The sequence below is a fragment of the Amblyraja radiata genome, chromosome 18 (genome assembly GCF_010909765.2).
Source record: "Amblyraja radiata isolate CabotCenter1 chromosome 18, sAmbRad1.1.pri, whole genome shotgun sequence".
NCBI lineage: Eukaryota > Metazoa > Chordata > Chondrichthyes > Rajiformes > Rajidae > Amblyraja > Amblyraja radiata.
The window spans coordinates 1074263-1088422 of record NC_045973.1 but is presented as its reverse complement, the minus strand read 5'-3'; the positions used below and the strand labels follow the sequence as shown (position 1 = coordinate 1088422).

The 14160-nt window shown below is 45.7% G+C and overlaps 1 protein-coding gene across 2 annotated transcripts in view; it reads left to right on the top strand.

Moving 5' to 3' along the window:
- chdh (choline dehydrogenase) overlaps positions 1–14160 on the top strand; it is a 42767-nt gene that overhangs the window by 14913 nt on the left and 13694 nt on the right. For both annotated transcript variants that reach the window (XM_033036549.1, XM_033036551.1), the window contains 2 exons: positions 9419–9570; positions 13719–13848. In XM_033036549.1, the coding sequence (XP_032892440.1) occupies positions 9419–9570; positions 13719–13848 (282 nt within the window). The remainder of the gene's footprint in view (positions 1–9418; positions 9571–13718; positions 13849–14160) is intronic.

Below are 14160 nucleotides of genomic sequence, written 5' to 3'. Positions count from 1 at the left end.
GTTTTAGTGTGGGGGGGTGGTGGCGGGGCATAGGGGGAAACTGTTTTTCAGTCACTTACTTTTTAGTATTCGTATTGTATTCAAATTTATTGTCATTGTCTCAATTAGAGACAACGAAATGAATTTCCCTTTACAGTCAGTATCATAAAAATAAATAAATAATAAATAATAAAACATATTAAAAATAAAATAGAATTTAAAAAAAAAGCACAAACACAGAAAGTCCACGACACAACATAACACAATGGCACCAAGGTGAGGAAGGCACCATAGTCCAGCCAGCCTCCCCTCCGATCTTCCCAGATGTTCACCCGTGGTCGTGGCCCTCCGAGCACCCGCAGTCGCCACCCCGGGCGGCCCGATGCTCAGGCCCTCTCGCCCAGCTGATGGAACACCGACGCCGAACCCCGATGGTGAAAATCCTCCTCAGCGGCCCGGACTTCCCGATCAGCCGCCTCCCGCCGGAGTCCGCAACTCCCGAGTCCGCAGGCCGAGCCGGGCAGAGTCACAGGACCCCACGATGTTTGTCAGCGCCGCCCGCGTTGGGAGCTCCGCGAACCACAGGTCCAGGATGTCGGTGCCGCAGGCCCAGCACTCCGGGCTCCAGACGGCGATCCCCGGTAAGACATCGCCAGCCCCGCGATGTATCAGCGCTGTCCTGCTGCTGCTGGAGCTCTGGTCGGTCCAGGCAGGAAAGGCTGCGCCAATCCGGTAGGTAGGCCGCTGGGGGGGGGCGAGGACGCGAGGACGCGACTCGAATAATAGTCGCATCCTCTCCAGGAAGCGACTGAAGGATAGTATCCCCCTTACCGTACCCTCTTCCCCCACATTAAAACATTTAAAAAAACATAAAAAACACACTTCAACATAACAAAAAAAAACGAAAAAACAAAAAGATACTGGGCTGAAGGTGGAGGCAGCTGGCACCAGCGCCACCGGAAGTACAACCTCGACGGAGATGTGACTTTTCTTCATGTCGCATCTTCACCTTCCTCGCGGCCTAACTGCTTGGATTGGTGCAGCCTCTCCCGGAGTCGGGCCCAGAGCTTCAGCAGCGGGCGCAGCGCGGACTTTCCATCGCGGAGCCGGGCAATCCCTTACCGGGAATTGCCAGAAAAAGTGCTCCGATCACTGGCCCGCAGACTACAACATCCTGAAGCCGCGGTCTGCGGAGCTTCTAGCCTCGCGCGCGGTGTGGACTTTACCCTTGCCGGGGATCGCTGGAGAAGAGCTCCGACCGCCGGCCTGCGGCCTATAACATCATGAAGCCCCGGTCTCCGGTAGGAAGCGGCTGATTCGGGACCTCCAAGCCCCTGAGTGTCCGTCCGTCCCGACGTCGGAGTTTCGAGCATCCCGACGAGAGGGACTGTACATCGGGCAGTCCGTAGCGGCGACTGCGGAGGGTTTATGACCCAGACCACAGATGAACAGAGGAGGAGGACTGACTGAACACAGTGAAGAATGTTGATTCCACTGTGGTGGATGTTCATGTTATATTCTATTGTGTATTGTATTCTTTTTGATTGTATGACTGCATGGTAAATCAAATTCCACCGTACCTCAATTGGTGCATGTGGCAATAAATGTGAACTTGAACTTGAACTTTTTACTGTACCTCGCTACACATGGCAATAATAAACCTAAACAAACCTCTTAGTCAAAAACCTGTCATCTTCCCTTCTGTTGTCTTAATTTGGACATTTCCTGAAATACATAAATAGTGACTTGTTGATGCAGTGCTTCTTAAACTGGTGAATGGTTCACCCAAGGGCAAATTAAATTAGTTTGGGGTGAATGAAGGGTGAATGACTTAATTTATTCCGATATTTATATATATTTTTCTATACTTAACAAAAGACATTGCCATTAAAGTGGTTAGTAAGCTCTTGTTGGTTTTAATGGCAGTGGAGCTGGAAATTTGATACGGTTTTTTTCTCTCTATCTGTGGGTTTTTAATTTCAAAGTCGCAGGATATTTCCCAAATTTACTGTAATATAACCTTTTAGGGAAGACCAGACGAGCTGGTGAGATCATAAATGTATAAATGGCAACACTGGAGGATTGCCGTAGGCAACTGTTGAACTCTATCTTTACTTTGTGTAGCAATTTAGCTACCAAAGTTGATATTTGGTGGTGTGAGCTTTCATCAGGGAGAGTTACAGAAAGTTATATTAGTTGGATACTAATATATTAAATCACATAATCCATGGTTTCTTGAGCTAGTTTTCCAAGAAAAAAACTGCAGTAATCAAAGCCCGAAAGGCTGAAGCCGAGTGTTTAGACGTTGGAATGTTTTTTTATTATTCTAATAGAATGATTTTCCAACTCCAGTGGTAATTAAACTTTTTTTTCACTCCCTAGTTTTTATATATTTTTAGGATGTTCAAAAAGTTGAATAAAATAAACACTTAAGAAACTAGTTAATTTATGTTTTTTGCTCATGTGACAAAATAAATTATATACACAAGGGAGAATAAGAGGAAAATTATCAAAAAACAAGAACATTTAGTCGAGGGTGAATTAAATTTTGTGATAAAGGTGAATGCGACTGCACTGTGTTGATGTATTACAGTGCGGGACTGTGAAGTTGTGTGAGTCCATCGTTAATCACCAATGATTTTGGAAGCAAAGTGTTTTCATTCCAGCCTTAAACACGTGAAGAAATGGCCGCCTTGTTACCAAAATATAATTCTGTGATTGCTACATGAAATTATTAAAGAACAATAAGCCGAGAACGTTTTTACGACATCATTCAGGATTTCAAGATGTCCTGAAACATTTCTTGGTCACTTAACTGGTTTTGAAGAGTAAACAAGTACAGCACAGCACAGCTGACTGATGCATGGCAGGGGCCCAGAGATCCCGATACACAGGACTATTTCATCAGCTTCATTGGCATTGAATGAAGAACAGCTCTTGGCCAGAACAAGCAGACCATTATCCATTTGTTCTTGACAAAAAGTATGGAATCTTTTGCAACTATATGTTAGTCAGACAGACAGGAGCCTTGCTTCAGCTGTTTTTACATATTAAATCGATATCTTTCTTGAAGGAACGTTGAAACCCAGTTTGTTTGGGTTACAGGAATGAAATACAATGATGCGTACAAAACAGTAGAATGGTGCAAGATTGTTGCGTAAACTCCGAGTCGTACAAAAGATTACTGAAGTACGATAATGGAATAACCGAATAATGGAATGGGATGTGAAAAATGTGATTAGTCCGGGAGTCTGAGAGCATTGGGGAAGAAGCTGTTCTTAATTCTGGATGTCAGAGTTTTCAAGCACCTGTATCTTCTCCCAGACGGTAGAAGAGAGAAGTGGGAATGGCCAGGGTGACGGGCATCTTTGACGATACTTCCAGCTCCCCTGATACATCGCACCATGAGGGTGAACTGGATGGAAGGAAGTGACGAGCCTGATGGACTGGGCTGTGTTCACCACTCTCCGCAGCTTCAGGCGGCCAATTACAAGCAGTTGCCACACCATACTGAGAAGCATCACATCAGAATACTGGTGATACAGACACCAAGGAACTTGAAGCTGTCGACCATTACTACAGCAGTCCCCTTGATGAAAACAGGGTTGGCCTCACTTTGTGAGTTCAAAAACCATTTCTTTCCTCTTGTGATGCTAAGGTCAAGGTATTGCCCCGACACTGGGTTTCCTGTCTTTCCTGTACTTCATCTCATTGTTGTTGTAAATCTGGCTGACGACTGTGGTATCATCAGTGAACATAACGATGACATTGGCGTTGTACTTGGTCACGGTCATGGGTGTACACGGCGTAGAGCTTGGGACTGAGCTCGCAGCCTTGACGGGTATCAGTGTTGACGGTCAGGGTGGAGAAAATGTTCTGACCACCTGAGATCTGCCGATGATCAAAGATGGTGTGGCATATGGGAGCAGGTGGATTCAGATGGAGGAATGGGGATTTGAAAGTCAATTTGGAAACGGTCAGCTGGGAATTAGTTCAGCAAGACACACGAGTCACGGTCGGTGTGAGTGGAGACATGCATGATAGAAGATTGTATCCACGCACGTTTAGGGTAGAAGTTCAAAGCTATCCAAATGAGGCCAGACAGAAGTAAGAAAGGCCATCAGTAAGAATTTCAGCCAGAGATGAGTTGGGCAATTGTTGCAGAAATGGGAAGAGGCATGGAGCAAAACTATCTGCATTGGTATTGGTTTATTATTGTCAGAGTGAAAATGTTTAGTGTTCGTGCTATCTTATCAAATCAGATAACACTACATATAATACAATCAAGCCAAATATAAGTGCAACAGGTAGAATGAAGAGGAAAATCCCAAAATGCAAAATATAGTTTCTGAGCATGGTAGCGTAACAGTTCCAGAAAAAAGTCTAATGTCCGCAATGGGGTAGAGGTGAATCAGACAGTACTCTAGCTTATGGGAGGACTGTTCAGAAGCCTGATAACAGAGGGGATGAAGCTGTACGGTCGGTTCTGTCGAATCTGTCGGTTGGGGGCGCTGCCAGCAGCGGGTTCATTATTGGTGTCTCTCGGTGTGTCTTATGTGGGGGGTGGTGGGGGGGGGAAAGGGTTCTTCAGTCACTTCCTCGACAGAGGCGACTTTTTCCGTGTTGCTTCTCAGCCTTCCCTCTCACGGCCTGACAGCTTGGAGCGGCCTTTCCTGGAGTCGGGCCCAGTGCTTCAGCAGCAGGTGGAGCGGGGCGAAGCCTTGCTGGGGGTCGCCAGAAAGGAGTGCTCCGATCGCTGGCCTGGTGACTTTGGCATCATGGGGCTGTGGTCTGCAGAGCTTCTAGCCACAGGCATGGCGTGGACTTACCATCCAGAGTCTGGGATCCCTTGCCGGGGGTCGCCGGAGAAGAGCTCAGACCGCCGGCCTACGGCTTATAACATCCTGAAGCCGTGGTGTCAGGTAGGAAAGTGCCGATTCGGGCACTCCAAGCCACAGAGTGTGTTCAACCGTTCCGACATCAGAGTTTAGATCATCCCGACGAGAGGTCCTGTACATCCGGCCATCCGTAGCGGCGACTACGGAGGGTTTATGGCCCCGACCACGGATGAACAAAGGAGGAGGACAGACTGAACTTTATTGCCTTCCACCATTGTGAAAAATGCTGTGGTGGATGTTTGTGTTAAATTCTAATGTTTATTGTGTGTTCTTTTTTTAAGTATATTGCTGCTGGAAAATTCAATTCACTGCACCTTTATTGGTGCATGTGACGAATAAATTTGACTTTGTTCTTGAGTCCGGGCTCCAGGCTCCAAAAGACCAGAGATAGGCTTGGTATTGTTGATGAAGAAATGAATTCTGCCGTAGGAACTACAGCTAGGACTTTAGCCTTTGCATTATCAAGTCAAATACACAGTAAAATACCTTGCCTTGGTCCATGCCGGAGTTTGCACATGACCTAAGGAGAGAATTGGAGCAGCTCTTGTTCAGTCCCAGTTGTGAAGTCAGTGAACAATCAGACAACGGATAAAAATCTCCAGGACCGTGAAAGTGGGGAGACTGATTCCGCCCACTTTTGGCCTTTCGATTGATAGGAAAGAGTTTGATTACATGATTGTATCTGTGCAAAATATTCAGCTTCCTTATGCTACCATTTCTTGAAGGAAGAATTCAAATTATGTAAGTGACTTCTTATCTAGATTAGTTTTGCAATGACTGATAATAATATTTTGCTAGAATCATTACAGTTATTTTATATCCTTGATATAGGTGACATCTTTGGCCTTTTAAAGCTACCAAAGACCATGAATCGGGTCTTTACAGCATGGGGTGTGAGTGGGAGGTGAGCTGCAGTCTCTGCTATTTGGCATCAGCTGCTGCTGTTTTGGTGTTGTTACACATCCATCTTAGTAACATAAAGCATTCTAGGCAATATTTATTTTATTAGTTGAATGTCTGCATGTACTTTAAGCTAAGTATGGGCATTTTGTCAAGCTGACATTTGTCTTTGAACTTGGTCAGTGAGAGTTCAGTACTTTAAACTGCACCTCCATTCCAGGTGGAGGGAGATGTCTTGCTCTCCCCTGCACAGAAGCTCAGAGCAGCACAGTCAATGTTAAAGCCGCCCACTGATGTTGCAGCAGCTTGAATCCCAGTTGCTGCACCTCACTCTGACATCCAGACGCCAGACCTGCCTGCACTACAGCTATATCCTTATATGCCTGGCTCATTCAAGTGCCTGTCTAAATGCATCTCAAACGTCATGATCGTATCTGCCTCCACCACTTAACACTGGCAGTCATTTCTGGACATCAGCCAAAAGCAAAACATTCCACTCAAATCCCCTTGCAAACTCCTCCCTCTCTTCTAATACTTATTCCATCTTATTTTTCATATCCTTGTGATGAAAAATGTGATGATCTACCCTGTCTATGCCTTTTATAATTTTATATGACTCCATTAGTCCACCCATCGTCCACTTCATTCCAGTCTATTGTCTAAAACAAGCCTTGCCTAGCCAATCTCTCCCCACAATTAAAGTTCTGCAATCCAGGCAACATTTTGTGAATTTCCTCAGCATACTCTCCAAGGTGGCCACCAGAATTGCACACAATACTCCATGCTCTGCCTGCTGTACAGTTTGGAAACTTCCAACATAATGTCCCAATCTTAATATTCTCTGCTGCGACCTGTGAAAGCATGCATGCCATATGCCTAAGGACTTGATTTCCTGGGTTTCGCTGTTCTTCAACATTGCTTAGCCCCCTCACATTTACTGTATATCCTGTATTCTGGGCAGTGTAGCCTCCCGTTGCAGGCTACACTGTTCCTTATTGTCCACAACCTCTCTTGTCAAGTGCAAAGTGACTAATCACACCTCCTACATTCACGGCCGAGTTGTTCATGTACAGTGGCTTGCAAAAGTATTGATACCCCTTGAACTTTTCCACATTTTGTCACGTTACAACCACAAACGTAAATGTATTTTATTGGGATTTTATGTGATAGACCAACACAAAGTGGTGCATAATTGTGAAGTGGAAGGAAAATGATACATGATTTTCAAATTTTTTTACAAATAAAAAACTGAAAAGTGTGTTGTGCAAAAGTATTCACCCCCCTGAGTCAATACTTTGTAGAACCACCTTTCGCTGCAATTACAGCTGCAAGTCTTTTGGGGTATGTCTCTACCAGCTTTGCACATTTAGAGACTGACATTTTTGCCCATTCTTCTTTGCAAAATAGCTCAAGCTCAGTCAGATTGGATGGAGAGCGTCCATGAACAGCAATTTTCAACCTTGCCAGAGATTCTCAATTGGATTTAGGTCTGGACTTTGACTGGGCCATTCTAACACATGAATATGCTTTGATCTAAACCATTCCATTGTAGCTCTGGCTGTATGTTTAGGGTCGTTGTCCTGCTGGAAGGTGAACCTCCGCCCCAGTCTCAAGTCTTTTGCAGACTCTAACAGGTTTTCTTCCAAGATTGCCCTGTATGTGGCTCCATCCATCTTCCCATCAACTCTGACCAGCTTCCCTGTCCCTGCTGAAGAAAAGCATCCCCACAGCATGATGCTGCCACCACCATATTTCACAGTGGGAATGGCGTGTTCAGGGTGATGTGCAGTGTTAGTTTTCCGCAACACATAGCGTTTTGCATTTAGGCCAAAAACTTCAATTTTGGTCTCATCTGACCAGAGCACCTTCCTCCACATGTTTGCTGTGTCCCCCACGTGGCTTGTGGCAAACTGCAAACGGGACTTTTATGGCTTTTTTTCAACATTGGCTTTCTTCTTGCCACTCTTCCATAAAGGCCCGATTTGTGGAGTGCACGACTAATAGTTGTCCTGTGGACAGATTCTCCCACCTGAGCTGTGGATCTCTGCAGCTCCTCCAGAGTTACCATGGGCCTCTTGGCTGCTCTGATCAATGCTCTCCTTGCCCAGCCTGTCAGTTTAGGTGGACGGCCATGTCTTGGTAGGTTTGCAGTTGTGCCATACTCTTTCCATTTTCGGATGATGGATTGAACAGTGATCTGTGAGATGTTCAAAGCTTGGGATATTTTTTTATAACCTAACCCTGCTTTAAACTTCTCCACAACTTTATCCCTGACCTGTCTGGTGTGTTCCTTGGGCTTCATGATGCTGTTTGTTCACTAATGTTCTCTAACAAACCTCTGAGGCCTTCACAGAACAGCTGTATTTATACTGAGATTAGATTACACACAAGTGGACTCTATTTACTAATTAGGTGACCTCTGAAGGCAATTGGTTGCACTGGATTTTATTTAGGGGTATCAGAGTAAAGCGGGCTGAATACTTTTGCACGCCACACATTTCAGTTTTTTATTTGTAAAAAGATTTGAAAACCATGTATCATTTTCCTTCCACTTCACAATTATGCGCAACTTTGTGTTGGTCTATCACATAAAATCCCAATAAAATACATTTACGTTTGTGGTTGTAACGTGACAAAATGTGGAAAAGTTCAAGGGGTATGAATACTTTTGCAAGCCACTGTATATCACAAACAACTAGGATCCAAGCACAGCTCACAGACCTCCTATTGTCAAGCTAATTTTGGATTCAAATAACCAGGTTGTCTTGGATCTCATGTGGCCTTACAGTTTGCTGGGTAGATTGTTATTTATCAGGTTACTTTTGAATGTCAGTATGTAGGCAAGTGTAATGCTAAAGTAAATCAGGTGTGCATTTAGTTTGGTGTTTGCCCTCCCAGGCACGGCAGCAGAGAGCCAGACATCTGAGATCGCTTGTGACCTGCTGAAAGTACCTGATGCTTTCCACATGATGGGTGCTTGCCAAGCCGGGCATAATGACACAACTTTTAGGTTGCCCGGCGGGACGTTAAGTGGCCATTGGCACCCGGGCAACCGTTAATTTCGAGTCCTGTCTTGGCCGGAGGCCCTCTAGATTTCGAGGCCCTGGGCTTCAGCCTATGAAGCCTAATGGTAAATCCAGCTCTGCCTGCACCTATTGTATATCAATGAAATAATGAAGTAATCCTGAGATGTCTAAACTTTGGTACCTCCAGGTTGTTATGGGGCCAGATTTTGAAACACAATTGTTGAGCACCATAATATCACAGGCAAAGGGACACAACAGGAGACTGCTATCCACCTGAAACTTCACCAATCCATGTTCCATGCCTAGAGAAGCTGTCGTTGTTTCTATATCACAGGCGATGCTGGTGCAACATTGCACAAATATATTACATTTTATAATGTAATTGATTCTAAATAATCAGCTGTGGTATTAATTGCATGCAAACCATTTAAACGAAATTCAGCTTATTATGAAGTATATTTAATCTAAGGAATTTCATTATAATACAAACTTGCCTCTCAAGCTAATCAAAGTTTGTGATATTTACAGTTTTTCGTTGGTCATGATGTCTATAATTAAGCCATGCAATATACCTAGTTGCTTGTTATGTTGAATCCAACCACTGGTGTATTCCAGGCCAGAGATGGAGTGCAGCCAGTGCCTATTTACGCCCCAGTATTTCACGAAGCAACTTAACAACAGAAGTGAAAACGTTTGTAACCAAGATTTTATTTGACGGCACCAAGGCCATTGGTGTTGAATACGTTCAAGGTGGATTAACAAAAAAGGTACCGTAGCATTATATTTATTTAGTGGACCAGAGGGCAAAGCTTTAAGATGAGAGGGGCAATGCTTTAATGTGTGTGGGCCAAGTTCTTTTTACATAGAAGGTGGTGAGTGTCTGTAATTTGCTGCTGGGGGTGGTGGTGGAGACAGATATGATAGTGATGTTTAAGAGGCTTTTTTGATAGGCACATTCATATAGTTCAATAGTTCTTTATTGTCACGTGTACCCTGAGGTGCAGTGAAATTTGATTTAACATACAGTCATACCAAAAAGAAGCAACAAGATACTAAATTACATAAAGATCAAACATAAACAGCCACCACAGCGGCGTGTGAGAATCCCCAGGGCACACAGCATAAGCGGAGACCCACAGCCATCAGTTCAGTGTCCGGGGCACACACATGCTGTTCACCATGATGTGACCAGAGTGTACGGACCGCCGTCATTCTCTCTGAAGTCCCTGTCCGCCCGAACAGTCAGAAAGCCGTCCACACTCGCACCAGACTCCGGGATGTCCTCATGGAATGATGTCACCGCAAACACCGAGATCACTACACTCACGGCACTCCCTCCAAGTCCCCACCAGCGCAGGCAGCATCCATCTTGCTTTCGGTGATCTCACACTCCTCACTGTGATGGAAGGCGAATAACTTTTACCTTCTTCCTCCTTTTCTCCTGTGGTCGGGGCGATCGAAGCTCCCGTGGTCGGGGCGATCGAAGCTCCCGTGGTCGGGGCGATCGAAGCTCCCGTGATCGGGGCGATCGAGGCTCCCGCGATCGGGGCGATGGAAGCTCCTGTAGCTGGAGTTCCCGAAGTCGATCCCTAACAAAGGGACCACCAGCTCCATGATATCAGGCTGCATTGTGGACGGAGATACGATATGGAAAAAGTCACATCTCCGTCGAGAAAAGAGAGTTAAAAAAGTTCCCCCCCCCCGACCCTCACATTATACAAAAACTAAAGTTCAAGTTCAAGTTCAAGTTCAAGTGAGTTTATTGTCATGTGTCCCTGTATAGGACAATGAAATTCTTGCTTTGCTTAAGCACACAGAAAATAGTAGGCATTTACTACAAAACAGATAAATGTGTCCATATACCATGATATAAATATATACACACATGAATAAATAAACTGGTAAAGTACAAATAACAGAAAGTGGTTGCTAATAATCAGAGTTTTGTCCGAGCCAGGTTTAATAGCCTGATGGCTGAGGGGAAGTAGCTATTCCTGAACCTGGTTGTTGCAGTCTTCAGGCTCCTGTACCTTCTACCTGAAGGTAGCAGGGAGATGAGTGTGTGGCCAGGATGGTGTGGGTCTTTGATGATACTGCCAGCCTTTTTGAGGCAGCGACTGCGATAAATCCCCTCGATGGAAGGAAGGTCAGAGCCAATGATGGACTGGGCAGTGTTTACTACTTTTTGTAGTCTTTTCCTCTCCAGGGCGATCAAATTGCCGAACCAAGCCACGATGCAACCGGTCAGCATGCTCTCGACTGTGCACCTGTAGAAGTTAGAGAGAGTCTTCCTTGACAATCCGACTCTCCGTAATCTTCTCAGGAAGTAGAGGCGCTGATGAGCTTTTTGATAATTGCGTTAGTGTTCTCGGACCAGGAAAGATCTTCAGAGATGTGCACGCCCAGGAATTTGAAGTTCTTGACCCTTTCAACCATCGACCCGTTGATATAAATTGTGCTGTGGGTCCCCCTCCTACTCCTTCCAAAGTCCACAATCAGTTCCTTGGTTTTGCTGGTGTTGAGGGCCAGGTTATTGCGCTGGCACCATATGGACAGTTGCTCGATCTCGCTTCTGTACTCTGACTCATCCCCATCAGTGATACGCCCCACAATAGTGGTGTCGTCAGCGAACTTGATGATGGAGTTCGCACTGTGGTTCGCTACGCAGTCATGTGTATAGAGTGAGTACAGCAGGGGGCTGAGCACGCAGCCTTGAGGCGCTCCCGTGCTGATTGTTATCGAGGCTGACACATTTCCACCAAGACGAACAGACTGGTCTGTGGACGAGGAAGTCGAGGATCCAGTTGCAGAGGGATGCGCAGAGACCCAGTTCTGCGAGTTTGGTAACCAGTTTGGAGGGGATGATTGTGTTAAATGCCGAGCTGTAATCAATGAATAACAGCCTGACATATGAGTTTTTGTTGTCCAAGTGGTCCAGTGCGGAGTGGAGGGCCAGCGAGATCGCATCCACCGTTGATCTGTTGTGGCGGTACGCGAACTGCAGTGGGTCCAGGTTTTTGTCGAGGTAGGAGTTGATTTGCTCCATGATCCACCTCTCAAAGCACTTCATCACCACCGACGTTAGTGCCACTGGTCGATAGTCATTGAGGCACGTCACCTTACTCTTCTTGGTATAATTGATGCCCTTTTAAAGCAGGTGGGGACCTCAGAAGTGAGAGGTTGAAAATGTCCGTAAAAACTCCCGCCAGTTGGTCCGCACAGGTTTTTAGAACACGACCGGGTATACCATCAGGTCCAGGTGCTTTTCGAGGTTCACCCCTCTGAAGGATTTCCTGACATCGGCCTCTGTGACTGAGACTGAAATGCCATCACAGCGAATGGGGGATCGGGAAGGCACATCAGTATTCTCCCTGTCAAAGCGTGCGTAAAACGCATTGAGCTCGTCAGGGAGTGATGTTACACCGGCATTCGAGCTGCCTCCTGGTTTTGCCTTGTAGGAGGTGATTGCATTCAGACCCTGCCACAGCTGCCGAACATCTGTCTCGTCCTCCAGTTTGGAGCAGAAGTCCCTTTTGGCCTTTTTGATGGCCTTACCAAGGTCGTATCTGGTCTTCATGTAGGCCACTGTATCATTGGAGGTGAATGCCCTGTGTCTGGACTTCAGGAGAGTGCGGATCTCAAAGTTCATCCAAGGTTTCTGATTGGGAAACACTCGGAAGGTTTTTGTAGGGATGCAGTCCTCCACACATTTCTTTATGAAGTCTGTAACGACTGTGGCATATTCGTTCAAGTCCGTTGCCGAGTCCTTGAACATTGCCCAGTCTACAGACTCCAAAAGATGAACTAAAACAACAAAGAAGAGAGGGACGAGACAGGCTGCTGGCGAGGCTGCCTCTCACGGCGCATTTATCACATGCAGCTCATGGTCAAGGAGTTTGCGTTCTTTCCAGTTGCAGAAAGTGGGGAGCCGGGAGGTGAAAGGGACAGCAGGCCATTGGGGTGGGGTTTGGCCATTGGGGCATTCTGGGGAATGCTCTATGAATCCCAGACGTTATCAGGAAGGAGTTCCAGGAATTAACAATAATCGCAAAGAACATGTCTCCCAACATCTATCTATCTTTTGCAAAGGGCCTCTCTTTTCAGGAAACATATCAGATTTGATGACATAATGTGTATTGTTTGTTGAAATCAGGGATAGAAAATAGGTGCGGGAGGAGGCTATTCGGCCCCCGATGGGAGAGGAGTGTTCAGTAACATTTCTTTGCAGTTTGAAGACCTTAACAACTGGAAGAATCCAGGTGGATACGTGTCCTCTAATTCCAAATATAATTAAACATTTACACACCAACCTCTTGACAGACCTTTTGGCTATATTGATATAATTTTAACTCAGAAAGCATATGTTCCAGAGAATCGGTTACACGTCTCTGCTTGTGGTTGGTTACTCTCTGTCTATGGGTGAAGCAGACTGATGTAACCACGGCTGCTTCAGTTATGGCAGCTTTGTCACTTCCATTCCATTCAGAATGACTTCAATAAGAGTCTGTTTTTCACCTCTAATTACTGTCTTCATGTATTGTTAAGGTGGGATGGGGAGGAATTAGTAGGAACCTGAGGGGCAACTTTTTCACACAGAGTGGTGTGTGTATGGAAAGAGCAGTCAGAGGAGGTGGTTGAGGCAGGGACTATAACAACATTTAAAAGACATTCATCACCCTCCCTCCATCGCCTGGTGTGCTGTGCAGTCATTGAGAATCTTACTGTAAACCCCAGTAAATTCTAAACCTGTGGAGTTAGTTTGCACTATGTTCTAGAGTGAGTCTTGTGTCACTGCTTCTAAATATATCATCGATATTTACAGATCTGTACCAGATATACTTCTGGTTTGGAGTATTGATCTGAACACATGGAAAGATTTTTCATCTGGACTGAGTAAGCTGATTTATTTTCCCAGGTTTATGCCGTTAAGGAAGTGATCCTGAGTGGTGGCTCCATCAACTCTCCCCAGCTGCTTCTGCTGTCTGGAGTGGGCAATGCCGATGACCTGAAAGCTCTGGGAATCCCCGTTGTTTGTCATCGTCCAGGTAACCGTCAAAGTGTTCAACATAAACAAAGGAATTGAATTGGTTAATCTGAAATCATTCAGCAAAACACAAACTGCCAGAGAAACTCAGCGGGTCAGGCAGCATCTGTGGAGGGAATGGACAGATCACGGCCTGGGTTGGGACCTTTCAGACTGATGGAGTAGGGGGAAGAAAGCTGGAAAAGAGAGGTAGGTGGGGGTGGGACAAGGCCTGGCGAGTGATGGGTGGATAGAGGTGAGGGGGGTGATTGGCAAATTGGTGGAGTAAGAGACAAAGGCTGGGGGTGAAGAGAAGACAAAAGAGTGCCCATAT